Source organism: Malurus melanocephalus, unplaced genomic scaffold (assembly GCF_030028575.1).
Source record: "Malurus melanocephalus ecotype Western Australia unplaced genomic scaffold, MMel_1.1 scaffold_151, whole genome shotgun sequence".
Taxonomy (NCBI): Eukaryota; Metazoa; Chordata; class Aves; order Passeriformes; family Maluridae; genus Malurus; species Malurus melanocephalus.
The window spans coordinates 28,456-44,490 of NW_026623383.1; the positions used below are offsets into that span (position 1 = coordinate 28,456).

Below are 16,035 nucleotides of genomic sequence, written 5' to 3' on the forward strand. Positions count from 1 at the left end.
ATTTTCTCCATTACTTCTGCGCAGATAGGATGGGTGAACACCACACAACCCTGAAAASAGGAAAATATAAGTAACTGATCCAAAAGATACTTAAAGGGCAATGCAAATTAGCAAAACCAAAGTAGAAGTAATTTGCTAATGGGTGACATATAAATTGCATAGTGTTCTACTTTTAAAATGCATGCCTGTGATTTTTTGTATCCCATTGCTTCYATTATACTGTACTGTCAAAATAATCAGAGTTCATTTTGCTCTGATTTCATTGCTTTCATTGCATAAAAGTGCTACATTTAAAATATCATATTAATAAATTTATATTCACTACAGCTTCATTAGGACTCTTTCTGTGGAATGAATACTGTATTTTCTTCCACTTACCTTACTCATCTTCTGAGATAACTAGATGATAAGAAGAGCATTTCAAGTTTACAGGGGAATTCTTATTTTAATTTCAACAGTATTGCTTCATTTGAATAATACTCAATATTTAATGGGTTGTGGGAAAAATACATCAGAAGACAGCTTTCTGAATTAATTAAATCCTTTGTGCTGTATATACTCTATATTTGAGTCAAGTTGTTTGTTTTTACATATGCATTATTCAGAGTACTTTTATTCAGAACATTTCAGAAATGTTCTTTGCTGTCTCACCTATAAGAAGAATTTATAGAATATCATGGTGGTTGTCAAAATTACATACTTCACTTCTACTTGGAAAGTGTAGCTGAAAAAATGTGACTATGATGTATAGAAATAGCAACTGCTGTATCCAGTCTTTTTGTRGTGTAAAGAATAATAAAATGCACACTGAAGACACTTGACAGATTGGCAACACATCTGTCATCTTTTAAACGTACAGCAGCATTGATAGTATGAACAACTCATCTGCAGTTCATTGTACTTTGTATATCACTTATTGCCAGRTCAAAAACTTTAGATGGTAATGATCAAATTAGTAGTCTAATAAAGTCTGAAAGATTCTCTATTACATAACATTGTCTTCCACCTAGCCCCATGCAAATGTATATAAATAAAACAATAAAATCCCCATAAGTGACTCATGTGGTTCTGACTAATTTTTATAATGAGGGTCTGACTCATTTTTAAAAAAATCTTCCTGGCCAAATGAGAACAAGATTTCTTCCCAAAGATAATTAATTTACTGTTTAAAAGGTGTGTGGAAGTGGTTATAAGGGGGTTCTTAAAGCAAAATTACCACATACAAATTAGTTTCTCTTAATTTTTTCTCTTATTTTCATTGTGGTACATGAATTTTATCTTCAGCRTATTCAAATGAATCATCCTCATTTAAGCCAATGCAAGAATAGAATGTGGCTTTCTGCAGCTTAATGTCATGAGAAGTAAAAAGGAAAGTCATTAGAAGAAAAGGAAATGAATAAATGTTATTTTGCATAATGTCTAAGTTAAAAGCTAAACCAGGAAGGAAGTTACCACCACTGCTAGATGGGAGTCCTTCAGTGACATGTGCTTCTTTTTGAGAAAACCAGTAGTCTTCAGATTAGCACTAGGAATAATTACCATGTTTATTTTGTGTTTACCTGAATTTTTCAAAACACATGAAGGTGAGTGATCAGCTTTTAAAATAACCTTTTATTTATTCTGAAGTCTGCAATTGAAAAGTTGGCGTATGCCTTACTAAAAGCAATGATTAGGATTCTGCGCTCCACACGTGGTGGACTTGGTAAAGGCTATAGACTCCTTTTGTTAGATTTAACCAATGAAGTTAATTATATGTCATAATTATAAAGGAGTTTGTCATTCATTTACATACAYTGCAAATTTTTTGGTAACTATTTCCATGCAAGAGTATTTTTACTGCCTTTATCATGAAGAAAAAGTGCTTATGTTCTTTTATAACAGGTGCTCATGTCTTCAAGAATAACTTTTTAGAAGTTTTTGTACTTAAATGCTGTGAAACTTTGTGCAATTACTATCTGGTCATGAGATGCTGTCTGTGACAGAGATATGCTTTGGTGGCAATCTGACAAAAAGTAGAGCAGAATTGGTGTAGCTGAGTAAAGCAAATCTTGTAGCATAAATGCCAAATACTTCTTTCCTAGTAGATCCTAAAGGCTGACATTGGATTTAGGACAAATGCAAAGTGCACATATATGCAAATTATGTATTCAGTGCTTTTTAAAAAATCCATGAGTAAATTAATTTTAAAACTGTTTTGCACATCCATTCCTAAGAAAGCTTTTGAATAAATAAATCATAAAAAGCATCCCTTTGACAGAAAGTGTATTCTCAGGCATCATAATTTCTTTATGAAGCATAATTTAAAACAAATTAGTATCAAAATTAGTAACAGATTAGATTACTTACATTTTTTTTTCATTATCCATGAAGAATGGACATGTCAGTAATTAGAATATAATGTATAGATTTTTATAGTTTACAAATGACCAAACTTGGTAAACTGTTATAAGTTTTGAATATCATAACATTGATAAATCAGTTTAAGATGTTGGAATAATTAATGTTTTACCTCCATGCAGAAGTAAACAAAGTATTTCTAGCACAGATTATGTAAATAAACAATTGCATGACTRTTACCAGAAGAAAACATTAGCCTTAGTGTCAAACATCAAAGAGTAATTGCATTTTTTCATGATGATTTTTTCTATATTGCTTTTATTGGCAATGCTTTAGGCTGAAATAGTGTGATCACTGCAATTCTGTCTTAATCACAGCATGTCTAAAATAAGATTGGAAAGTATATGAGCAGAATAGAATTATAGTTGGAGCAGCACAGATTTATATTTGGAAAATTAGAATTATTGCTGCATTTTGGATGTTTTAAAAACTAAATGGCTATAYGACAAACTGTGTAATGATGTCTGAATTACATTAGAAAGTAAATATGTTGAATGATTTATTCAAAATCCCTAAGGATTGTGGCTCTCTGGTTCATCAAAAATCTTCTGTTGAAAACTGGTTTTATTTCAGATTTTGTGACAAACCTAAATTGCATAGGATTTTTTGTAGATGTTTCAAATTGATTACACCATGAGGCTTCAGAAGACAGAGTTGTTGGAAATCTTTGACATGTGAAATGTAATCACTGGATTTTCCTCTGTGAGCCATTCCTAAATGAATGGCAGAAAGCTCCTAATTCCTGGATGTCCTATCCCAGGGGAAGTTCCAGCATTTACTTCCATTCTGGAGAGGGAATAAAAATGAAAATTTCTCATTAAACAGCAATTTAGGGGGGAATCAATTTGCAAAAAACAAGCCTTTACATTTTTTTTTTTTCAAAAGAGTACAGTTCAGCATTATCAAAAGTGAAATGTCTCCCTTATATTTGTAAAGCAACTCATTTATTTGGTTACGAGTCATTGAACCTTTAAATTACACTGATTTAGAGTAGGAGGTTGTCCTTTTGGAATCTGATGCTTTCAATCCCAGTCCTATCCCTTGGGTCCTGCTACTTGATGGAGCATATCTCCTTTAATCTATCAGTTGTGTAGTCCCCAACTTGTACTGTAGGTCTTGTATCTCTAMAATTTTATGGGGTGACTACAGCTTCCATAAGGAAGTGATAAAAAATGCAACTGTATACTGCTGCTCTGATTCAAAATAGAGTATTATAGATCAAATGAAAAAGASTCAAGTCCATGCAAAGTTAAATGTTTGTGATTTTCTTATCACAAGCAAGTTTTTTACAAATTTTGATCTTCCCTGGGAGAAATTTAATTTTAATGGAATTGGATTTGACACGAAAAACCCTGTAAATAGAGGTTTAATAGAAGAATTTAATATTCACAGAACTTCCTAACATTAAGCATGTGGTTGCAGGTTTTTGAATATAAAAATATTTTCTAGARTTACTTTGCATTGTTTCATCTCAGCAATCCTCTTCATTATTCTGGCTGCCTGCATTCAGGTTTCACAAAACCCTTTCCACATTTCTAGAGTGATGTTTACATTTGGGAGGGTGCTTCCCAGTCCTGCAGTATGGAGCAAACCTCATGGGAATGGTATGGCTCTCTTGTCTGCCATGTAATCCACTGGGAAARTATAGTGTTGTTGCAGCCCTCCTCAGAAAGGCCACAGTCCTGAGACATGGAAAAAGAAAGCTTGTTTATGCTAGATTGTAATTTGATTGGCTTTCTCAGCAGAGATATTTCAAGAGGATGGTAAGCACCCTCCCTAACTTGACAACATTCACACAGATAACATGCCTTTTACATACCTGCAGGATGGCTCACAGGCAGCTCTGGAGCCTGTTTCGCCTTTAGCCTAACTTTGTAAAGTTCAAAATGGACTTCCCAGTGCTGAACATAGAGGGCTGTCATACTCCAGTGGATTCCTAAGTCTCTGTACAGAGATCTTGGTGAAAAGGATATGTTAGGGAATTATGATTAGTTGCCCTTGAAAGCTATAGCAGTGGTTGTAGACTGGTTGCCTCGATGTCATGGCTTGCCATGAGAAGAGAGTGAACATTCCATTTTTGCTTCTGGCTAATCTCCACAGACAAGTTCTACACAAAATGCCTCTTTCAGGTGGAAGAATTTGATCTCAGAAGCCATCTCCATGCCCTATTGTATGGATGAGATTGTAAGCATATAGAGGAAAATACTTTGGCTTGCCTCACAGAAAGATCAAGTCCTAAATTTTGTCTGTTATTTTTCGTTTTTATATCAAAATTAACTTTTTCTTACTTGCATGTTTTACATTTCAATTTTTTTTAATGTTTTATAAGGAGTTTATGACTCTCTGATGTGGTGTTAGTAAAGGGAAGATAACTGACTTTAGCACTGGAGTTTGGATATTATTTCTGCATCCTGTCTGGAATCCCTGACTGTTTCTGAGGTCAGCCTGCTGCTCAGTGAACACAGGTGGTCTGTTAAAGCTGTCAGATTGCAGCTGAGCACGGGAGCAACTAAAGGCTGTATTTTTCTCTCTATGCATAAGGATTTATGAACACATTGCTCCAGTTTTTCATAACGGGAGTTAAATACAAAATTTTCCCTTTACAGAGATGTAAGGGTATGACTAGAATTGGAAATATAGCTACAAAACCATAGGTTAGTGCTGCATCAGCTCTGGGAAGTGGTTATTCATAAATACATATTTCATGTTGGGTGGGGTCGCACAAGTGTTTTTATTCTTGATTTTTTTTTAAAGCTGAAAAAGTAATTCAAAGTTAGCACAAGGAAAATTTTGCGTGACAAAGCCCTACTGTAATGTGRAGGACATGTCACACTCATTTAGAACTACCGACTTTTGCTGCTTGCCAGGACTGCATTAATGTACTTCAGCTATAGTACTTTGATACTGAAATTTGACTATGAATACCAAACCCAATGGTCATAATATAAATTCATATTTTTTGACTGAATATAAGAGAATGTGAAGGGTGTGGCTGGAGGATTCAACAGCATTAACATGCTTTCTCYTCTTTTGAAGAAGCAAACATGCTCTTTCTCTTTTTCTGAAGAACAGTCAGATTGGAGAAGCTTTGAAACAGGAATGTGACTAGATACTATCACAAATTCCAGTTACTATTACAAGAGTTTTCATACAATTCAGCAAATAAAATTCAGCCTCTAGGTTGTGRGAAGACTGTGCTTACTATCTCTTACAGATGATGCATTCAACATCCTGTCAAAATCCTCAAGAAAAGAAGGTGCATTTCATCATAAGAAGGTTGGAATATCCACTACATGATGCTTCTTAGTACATATTGTCCATGTGTCCTATATTACTCTCTTGCTAATATAGTACTCTTTCTTTTACAGTGAACACTGTAATTGTGTCATGCATGGATACTTGTTCGTCAAATAACATCACTTTTCCACTTTGTACTTTTAACAATTCTTACAAAAGATCACTGCAACGAAGAACAGAAAACCAGACTATTMTGCTGAAGGTCATTGTAAATAATTCCAATTTCCAAAATAGTCAATGTATTTCCCAGTCGTCCAGGAGGGAACAAGAGTCCCATACTAAACAGACAGAGTGTGAATCGAAGAGGGATGTGAATGTTGATCATCAAGGATCAGGGTCAATAGCTAAAAAAAGTAAGTAGAACAAGAGAAATACTTAATTTTGATGTAGCTAATTAAAAAATAAAAGATGTGCTTTTATTTGGTGCTTAAAAGAAAATTATAATGTGCTCCTGGTTCTCCATGGTCTTTGCAAATCTGTGAACAGTGGGGGTTTTTAACTTGTCTTTGCATGGCTAGAAAATGCRTATTTTTGCCAGATTTTCAGTGGCATTCATTCCTGGCTGTCAGTGAAACATGTAGGTAGCAAAATGCTGATTTCTTTTGTTTGAGGATTTTGGGTAAAATGGGGAGGGGGCTGTTAGGTCATTATCCCGATTATCATGGGGCTTTGTACTGGTCTGGAAAGAGGGTGCTGTGAGAAGAGAGCCTTATCCAGCAGCCACCTGGAATATTTCCGTTACAAATCTGGCCTCTGCCATCTGGCTTTTATGCTCACTTTTATAACACCATCTTTGTTCTTTTAATCTTGCTAAATTTTCAACAGAACTTAATTTATTGCTAAGGAGTTGTACTTTCTCACAATGTTTCAAGCTGATTTTTCTTTTAAAAAGAATTTAAAAATGCCATTGTGGAACTCTACATGTAGATTGCTGGTATTATGAARACAGGTGGTGAGCAAGTGTCTGAAGAACTAATTCAGTTGGTAACTATTCTGAGGGAAGCTATGTAAGAAAAACCCTTTTTTGGTTTGTAGTCTACGTTACCCACAGTATCAGAAATGGCCTTACATGTTTTATAGAAAGCACCACTGAATAAAGGATGGCACAGCAATGCAGAGGAGAGTTAGCAACTCCCACATCTTTTCAGAGCAGTAGCAGCATAATTCTTCTGTGCCATATACACTTGCAAATAACTGGAAATCTTTGGGGAAGAGGATACCTCTTCCTAACATTGTCAGCAAAAGGRGCAATAGGCTGAGTCCTGAATATAAGAAATTCAGTTATTTTCCAACTGCATATTTTTATTATTACAAAATAGCTGTCTTAAAAAGTACGAAAAAAGAAAGTTTTATGTGGACAAACTCTGTTCTCAGTTATACCTGTACAATTCAAACATTTTCACAATGTCTCAAAGTTTATGTTTCTTGTAAACACAGCACAAGTCTTGCAGCTTGTGTGGTTTGAAGTGAAGCAAGGACATCCTGCAACTGATAGCAGATAGACTACATGCACACTTCATGTCTCTATCATCATATGGCTTTTACTTGGGTTCTTTTTCATGGCCTGATTTTTGCCTGTTGCCTTTGTCAACTGACAACAAAAACAACAGAATACCGAAAAGCTGATAAAGAAAAAATGCTATAATTTGCATGGAAAATGAATCTTGTGTAGATAATGCTGTTCAGATTTTTTCAGAGTAACTTTACAGAGTGTGCATTTATCCACCTTTTTTCATAGTCAGTGATGTAGAAACCTGTATKTTTTTGCAAATGAGACAGAGAACGCACTGGGTTTTTTGAGAGTTGACTCTTGGCCTACCACTTGTATAATAGTTTTGTTTTCACTTTTATTTCCAAAAGCAAAAGGCTCACTTGRAGTGAAAACAGAAGATGTTACTTATTTTTATAAGTATTTTAATTCCACTACTGTTTCCAAGAAAGAAGTGGACCATAACACTTACTACCTGATGGAAATCCACATCAACAATTCTATCATCAGAGGAGGAAATGCAGCAGAACAACTAAATMATTCTTGTCTAGTGGCAATGATGGAAGACCAAAATGACTGTATAAATATYTCACTGCAACTGAAGTCCTACATGGAATGTAAGTTACAAAGGAGAGTCAGAATGGAAATCAAACCAGRGACAATATAATCTTGCAAAAAATATCCAGTAGGTAGTTCTCTGCTTTCAGCAACCATTTGAACATATTTAAATATTTCACAAGAAGAGAATACAACTTTGAACATCCCTAAGTTAAGAAAAACCTTTAGTTGACAACAGATGATTTTTATAGGTATTTAAAGCAGGTTTAGCTGTGGCCTTTTTTTTCCTAGAAGAAATACAGCAAAGTAAATGTCTATACATTGTTTTTTGCTTAGGAGCAATAGACTCACAAATTACATGTGACAAAACCTGGAAATACAATCTTCCCTTTCCTAATAATGACATAGCCCTGTTGTTTTGGAGATAAATTTAAAAATCSCTGTTAACTACAGTGATAGAAGAACTAGGAGATAGATAGATTTGACCACTCTTAACATTGTACTGCAATATCCTACTATATGGCCTCAYTGCAATATGCTTAAAAGATAAATTTTCAGCTGAACTAAGCTTAGTTTTCCCAGASGACAACCTTCAGGTTTTTGTATTTCTCTTCGTGCTGCAGGAGTTTTTTGTCTGATTGCCTGACAATGGTCAGGGCTTCTCTCCTGTCTATATGCAACACTTACCATTTGGAAACTGCTGAATTATTACATTTATTTGGTTTTGCCTGGCAACTGCATTATATGCTGTACCTTTGCTGGAAAGAAACATGTTTTTTCGACCTGGCTTAACATATGTTAAATAAGTCCAGAAAAAATCCTAGAGCTGAAAGGGCATTTTAGGACTATTTTTTTTTATTTTATTTTTTTTTTAAACTAAGTGTGTCTAGCCAAAAGAGGAACATAGTTTGTAACTTGCCCTGCTAACTTGTGTCAATACTATGAGCTAACCACCCTTTGCTAATATTGATTTACCTGGGTAGTAGTTATCTCAAATTAGCAATGAAAATAAACAACGCATCTTTTTTTTTTTTCTCTTTATTCCAAAACAAAGCTAAAGAGTTGCTCAGGGCTTTTACTGATCAAGGTTGATACTCAAGTCACTACAAGGCACTACAAGATGGGGTATAGCGCTCTGTTTAAAAGAGCCTGGGTTTCTGTATAAAAAACATTTATGGTTCTAAATTAGGAAGGATAAGCCATGGGGTTGTTGGCATTTACCTCATAAGTTCTCAATGGAGAAGATACAAGGGAAGTCAGTGTAGGTCTAATTACACAGTTCTAAGTCAAGGAAAGGAAAACAGTGGTTTGGCTACAGTCTGTAATTTGATTTTTATGAGTCACAGTAACATGGCTGTTTTTCAAAACAGTTATTTCACAATGCTAAKCTATGTATTAACATGCAGCTGCCAAAGAGGTTTGAAAGACCAYGCAAACAACCAGAGAGAAAAGTTCCCCACATTGATTCTTTATTGTATATAGTCCTGGCTTGTAATAGTTCTTTACCCAATTCCCTGTGGAATGCAGATGCAGGTGCATTCCTGCAGTTGCTGTCTGAAAGAGCAGTCTCCCTCCGGCATCCATCCCATGCAGTTCTCCCCCAAAGCAACTTTAGTTAAAGGAACTCCCCAAAGGGCTCCTGTTGGTGGAATTTCCTCACTTCTTTTAATAAGAAAATAMCTATATGTAGAATCCTGCCTTCCCTCGTATATGAAGATGTACCAGGAGGTTAAGAATGCCAGTCCAGGCCAATGTTGGACAGCTGACAAATTCCTTCCATGCTCTATCCAGACAGAGGGGAGATGGATTACCCTTGTTCTACCTCAAATATAAATGCTGATCTTTGAAGCATTTTCATTGGCTGAGTTGAAAAGTTTTCATTCGCTTAGCCATCTGTAACTATGTTAGCTTTGGGGAGGTAAAYACAGGTGGAAATTAAGCTAAAATCTAGATGGGAAACCTGACATCAAAACCCAGAGAAAGCTGAATGAAAAAAGGCATAATGCCTTTTTTTAAAATTTTGTTTTATGTTTATCTGTGGGGATAAGCATKATCCAAAAACCTATCAAGATGGAATGTTCTGCTTTTCACTGTCAGTGATTGGTTGTTTAATTTTCTCTCTTCTACATTTTATGGACAGATCCAATGTGTATGATGAAGATCACTTGGCTCACTATGATYCCAGTAGTTTTTGTGTTTACTATTTCAATGGTCATCTACAAAATAGTCCAAGAAAATAAACAAAACTGTAAGTAATGAAAAGTGAATCTGCATGAATTTAAATTTCTATGCAAGTAAAAATGTATTAATTTATGAAAACAAAACTGTTGATTATTGCTGTAGATCAGACGATATTTTGATTTGCAAATGGTGAAAGCTTCTTGGAGACTGACTSATTTGCTCAGGTGATTGGTAATATCACATTTCACTCTGAATTGTGCAAATCCAAACAAATCCAAGCTTGTTTATGACAAATTAAATGTGGTTTTTTTTGACAGATGCTTGGTGGGTTACTGATACGAACTTCTGGTTTCACACTGATTTCAGCAGATGAAACAATTACTGTAAAACCTTGTGGAAGCTTTTAAGCAGAAATGCCAATGACCAGTARAAGTGAATTGAAAATACCTTTCCCTCCTGAAGATAATTTTTTAGGTGACAGTCATGAAAAATTACAGGATAGATACGAAGAGATATACACTCATCTGTCTGTTCTAAAAACTGGTGGTGTTATCCTATGCAGGGCAGCCAAGCTGTACCTTTTTTACTCCAGAGCTGAATTAAGTCCAGATAGCATTTCTTCTCCTTGTACTTATTTTGGCAAAGAAAAAACTTCTGTGATTTCTGAGCCATCACTATTGACTATTCCAAGTGATTAGAACTTTGCTATGAGAACTTCCCCTTAGTTCAGAGACTGAAACAACTGTTTCTAGAGTATTGCTTCAGCCAAGACAGGCTCTTCCTATGTAATTCACTTGGGATACAGGCTGAAATCAGATTTGCAGTATTTTTTCTAGCAATATACAGTGAATAAAACAAGAATAAAAGTACAGGARTACCCTGAGCTTGAGATTTTTGAGCAATTGAGGTAAAGTCATTTGCACAAAATAAGTGCGAAAAATTGATTCCTTGTCAGCTTCTGGTCCTTGTTTTTCTTCCCAAGTCAGAGGCAAGTGGTACCAGAAGCACACTCCCTTTCATCACTGTGAAAAGAATATTGAGTAAGCTATTACCTGAGGGAATAGCTCTTAGGTGCTTTTCACAGCAGTTTCCAGAAACTTTCTGTGTGAGTCAGCCCTGAGTGGGCAGAATTCCTCCAGACAACTGGCCTTTAACTGCTATTCCCAGGCACATGTCCRTTCCCTCTGTAGTTCAGAGGTGCTGAAAGGAGACCCTGGTCACAGGGGTAATAAAACAAATGATAAGCCATATCCATTCCCCYGATCATCCTTACTGCATGCACAGGCAGTTTTGTGATGAAAAAGGAATAGGAGTCTAGCTTTAGCCATAACTGRACAGAAGGAAGAAGAGTGCCCACACACAAAATGTTTCTGTGATTTTTTTTTTCATAATATAAATACTTTATGCATATATTTTAATGACTAAGCAAGATGGTTGCTTGTGATGTCAAGTTTGTASCCCCCTCAATGAAAGGAACTCTTTACCAGATTATCTTGCTTAAAATACATAATATTTTACTTACTGCTAAAACCAAATTCTGAGACCTATTTTATGTGTATAAAAAACCCACAAAGTGTAAATTAGGACTTTATAAGTGGGCCATYAAGTGTTCTAATTTAAAGGACTTTTATTTGTAATTTGAAAACTACTTATAAATGTCATATTTTTGATTTTCTATGCTTTGAGTCATAACATACTATTTTTAATACATAACTGTAAGTGTGATGGTTAATGATTTACTACCTTTATTCTTAAACATCAGTTCTTTATTAAATTTAGGTTTTTCAGAATCATGAACACRAGCAAAGAGGAAAACATGCCCTTTTGAGGCTTCTAATTACTTACTTGCTTCAATCATAGGTTTCCTGTTAATTGAGGAAAAGTGGTTTTATGAGTTAAATTTATAATACATAACATCATAACCACATTAATATGTTACTGATAAAAAGACAAGCACATAAAAATCACWTTCAAGGGTTATATGTATATAGTATAATAATACCTTTAACTACAAGTCTACACACTTATTTTTTTCAGTGGCGCTCAAAGAACAGAACGGAACATTAATATGTTCCTAAAACAGCTCTTATGAATTTTTCCAGCCATAATTCAGTTAGTAGGTTTTTTTTTATTATTATTATTTTCTGAGCACCACTGAAAGCTGTTAAGAAATATGGAATTATTAATTTCCCCTTGAGACCTTGCAAGACATTCTGCTAGGCAGACTCTGAGACTCCCTGGATCATTAAAGCTAATTTCATAGGTGCACAAAATAAACTATCCAAATAAACTTGGTGGAGGTTACAATCAATCCATGACAAAGGCCSTAAACTAGAAATTAATTGTTTTGCTTTTTCCTTTCTACTCTTGTCTCATGAAAACTTCCAGAGCTGGTACAGTGTATTAGCTGCTACAGTGTATGCTTGGGGCTTCAGTGCTTTAGATCCCCACTGGCTTTTCATTAAAAAAATCATGACCTAAATAATTTTAATTTAGTGAATTTCTTAATGTTCTCAAAGGAAAAAGATAAAACTAAATTCTGTTACATAGAATTGCAGCAAGCCAATCACCAGAAGCTGACTGCAGTCACTGTTGAACAGGGCTAACCATAACAGCTGCACAACCATCTGCAATAAACCCACTTAGAGCACAGTATTTAGAGAGCAGCAGAAGGATGGAAAGACTGAGAGTTTATGATCTGGGTGCTGAGGAATAGCCAGAGGTGCTCAGTCCAGCTCTGTCTTTGCCAGTGGTGTGGAGCTTGCTCTCAAAGTCTGCTTCCCAAGATGAACACCACACACTTGCAAAGGAACCTSTCAGCTTCCTAGAATGCCAGTACACTCCATTCTTGCTATTCCACKGTCAGCAGTGTGAATTGAAACTTGTGCTGAAGCTTGTACTTTTTTTATGTCCTTCCAAAATTTGTTCAGGGTACATGGTAYAGAAAAAGGCAAGGAATAATTTGAAAGGGACAACCYCGAATGGAACRTCTAGAAAATTYCATTCARGAAAATACAAATCATCCCGCCCTTGGTTTTCCTCATCGCCTTATTCACATACCTTCCTGGTTTTTGGAACACTTTCCAAGGTGTTCAACAGTTTAAGAATAAGGGCCTTACAAGCTTTCCTTCTAATCAGGGCTGATGCTAACACATTTTGTTTAAAACAGATTATAAACACAGAGTAGCAACATCGGTTGCTACTATTCTAAGAAGCAATGAATCCAGATATGCAAGAACTGTATCTGCTACTCAAATTCATCCTTTTCCTGGTAAGTAATATCRAAGTAAAATAAAATTTAACAAATCTTGAGGCCTGAGGGGGTCAAGAAGCACCTTTTAAGACCTTTCTCTAAAGAGATGCTTCAGGTTCTTTTCAGAGCTACCTTGGTGCTAAACAAATATGATCTGGCTTATGTTAAGGAAACACTTTTTAATTATAAAGAAATAATTTGGACAACCAAACTATAAGATGACTCACATACATCATGTGGGAATGCTTCTCCCAGTCTTCCCAGTGTGCTGCATTAATGATGTTGAGTTTTTTAATTTTTGATCATGTTGTGTGACAGTTTTGAGGTTTAGCAGCTGAGTGCTTTGTGTGTGTATGAAAAGTATATAGAGATGTACACATGTGTTTGCAYGCTCTATGTGTTTGTGACTCTTGATAGGATCTGCTTCCAAAGCATAGAATGGATGACTGTAGTAGGACTCAAAAAAAAAAAAAAAAAAAAGGTTTTGCTGGCACTTCATAGCCTATTTCTAGGGTGAAAATCCCACAAAATGTAATTTTTGAGTTTTAGATGGGTAGAAAATTTGTGTCTGCTGAGAGTGCAGTATGTTTAGCACAGATAAATGGCCTGGCTAAACTCAAAGTTTGGATTCAGAAATACAGATTTGGCAACAAACCTCTGTGTAAGGGGCAATTACCATCTGTAGCTGTGAGTGTTACTGACATTTCTCAAAGAGTGAAATGCTTTAATAAATTTAATGGGTTCTGGTTTTGTGAAGGGAGCTATATCTATGAAAATATTAACATGAACATATAGAATAATAGCTCTGAATGGCAAAYTAACCTCCCTTCAAAACAAATACAAAGGCAGCAAATGAAAAAAAAAAAAGGTTTTAAATTTGATTAGGTGTAAGTATTTCGCTTTTTATCTTGCTAGCTCTTCAGGAGTAAGAGAAGACTCAATAATTTATGTCTACAACTCAGTAATTCATGGCATTTCAATTTTACCTAGGAAAGAGTGAATAGCTCTTTGTCTGAACTCTCCTGTGAGTACAATTTATGCTCCCTGCYCTTAAAGCACTGGCTACCTCTGAGATATATTTATGATCTTGTTATTTTCATTCTTCAGGAAAGGAATTACTTTTCTGACATCTATTGTCTTGAATAGTTTCACTAATATCATATCTGTTTTATCAGCATGTTCACAATGACATTTTTAACGTTGTATATCCAAGGCATTTTTGTTGATGGAGTCTTATGGAAATTCAAATCTGGTTTTACTAGATTTAACTGAAGAGAAGAGGAATCCCCTATAGGTCTCTCATTCTCACTTCTAAGTGCCTCCCACTACAATTGATCCATGTAACCCAGAAAGATGCTTAGTTGCATGAATTGCTCTAATGGGATTAATTTTAATATAAAATTCCTTGGTTTCACRTACTGTAATTTCAGTCAATCCAATCAATTTCACAGTTTATACCAATGTAATTTAAAGTGGAATCAAATCCATATGAAGAGTTTATTCTTTTCACAGTTGCTAAGCTTAGGATTTGCTACTGTGATAACAGATTATAAATAGCTACTTGACAATATTTTCGCTATAATTAGAGCATAGCTTGCAATCTTGAAAAAAAAATCGAGATCCACTGAAGACAATACAATCACAATCATGCTGGAAATACAGTAATGAGTATGTGAGAGGATGTGACAGTATATCRTATGGATGAAAAGATGTATAGGTACTACTAAAAGGTTATTTGAAGTTAAGAAATTATAAGGGAAGAAAAAGAGGGAAGCCTATACTTTGAGAACAGGAGTGAATTCCTAGGAAGCTCAGAAAATTACTAGCTTAATGTCACTGTGGTCCTACAAAAAGGTAATTTACAGCATGGATGTTAGTTTTGTGTAACTGTTAGTGGCTTTATACATATGAATCATTATCATTAAGTCCAATGACCAGAGGAAAGGGGGGAAAATGTGTAGAATATTCTYTAGGGAAGGATTAAATTTACAACCTTCCAAATTCCCAGTACTACAAAGGATTAAGCACATAYAGTAAGGAGAGGGGAGCTTTGTAGAATTCTGGTCATAAATGTTGACTGAACATTGTCTGTGCTGTTAAACCAAAAAAGAATACACTAGATTGAATTGTAAAAAGCTCATTTCTAGGCTTTGGATCTGGTCTTGCCATTGCATTTATGTATAATTACAATTCCTTGCATAGTATGAACTGACAAAAAATATTGCCCTTAAATGCAGCCACAAGACAAGGGAAAGAAGAGAGGGTACTTTTTTTTTTTTAGTGCAAGAAGTAAGTACTCCTTTAAGTGGCTGATTTGCATTTCCAGACACAAAGCATTTTCATCAAATAAAACTTGATAGTAATAACACATATAAAATAACACCTTGAAGTCACTTCCTTGCTTTGCACTTACCTCAGAGAGCCTTAGTGAGATTCCCACATAGACACTTTTATTGCAAGAATTTCTTTGAAGCACTTTCTTAAATTGAAGAGGCAGTAGAAGAGGTTTTAGAACAGCTTAATAAATTAATAATGGCAATTCAAAGGACTAGAARGTGTTCCCCACAGTGTTTTAAAGAAGTCAGATAGCAACTGTTCAATTGTCATTTGCAGCTTACTGCTTAAATCAGTCTCAGATGCAGATAAACAGAAGAAGGTTATACTCACCCTGCTGTTACTGCCCTTCCTTAGCCCATTTCCCCTAAACCACTTTGGTACCTCTTCCACTACTTGTAACTGATTAAGTGTAGTTATTCTCATATAGCTGTATACTAAAAAAAAAATATAATCATGGGGACACAGAACAAAATTACTTGTTGGGAACAGGCCAGTGTGTGCAAACTGCATGCTACATTATGGA

General features: G+C 35.2%; 1 protein-coding gene across 1 annotated transcript in view; it reads left to right on the forward strand.

Moving 5' to 3' along the window:
• Nucleotides 1-1,472: 1,472 nt before the first annotated feature.
• TMEM156 (transmembrane protein 156) overlaps nucleotides 1,473-16,035 on the forward strand; it is a 25,272-nt gene continuing 10,709 nt past the window's right edge. Inside the window, exons 1-5 of the mRNA XM_057371653.1 lie at nucleotides 1,473-1,583; nucleotides 5,766-6,047; nucleotides 7,555-7,800; nucleotides 9,882-9,989; nucleotides 13,092-13,193. Of these exons, the coding sequence (XP_057227636.1) occupies nucleotides 1,484-1,583; nucleotides 5,766-6,047; nucleotides 7,555-7,800; nucleotides 9,882-9,989; nucleotides 13,092-13,193 (838 nt within the window). The 5' untranslated portion in view covers nucleotides 1,473-1,483. The remainder of the gene's footprint in view (nucleotides 1,584-5,765; nucleotides 6,048-7,554; nucleotides 7,801-9,881; nucleotides 9,990-13,091; nucleotides 13,194-16,035) is intronic.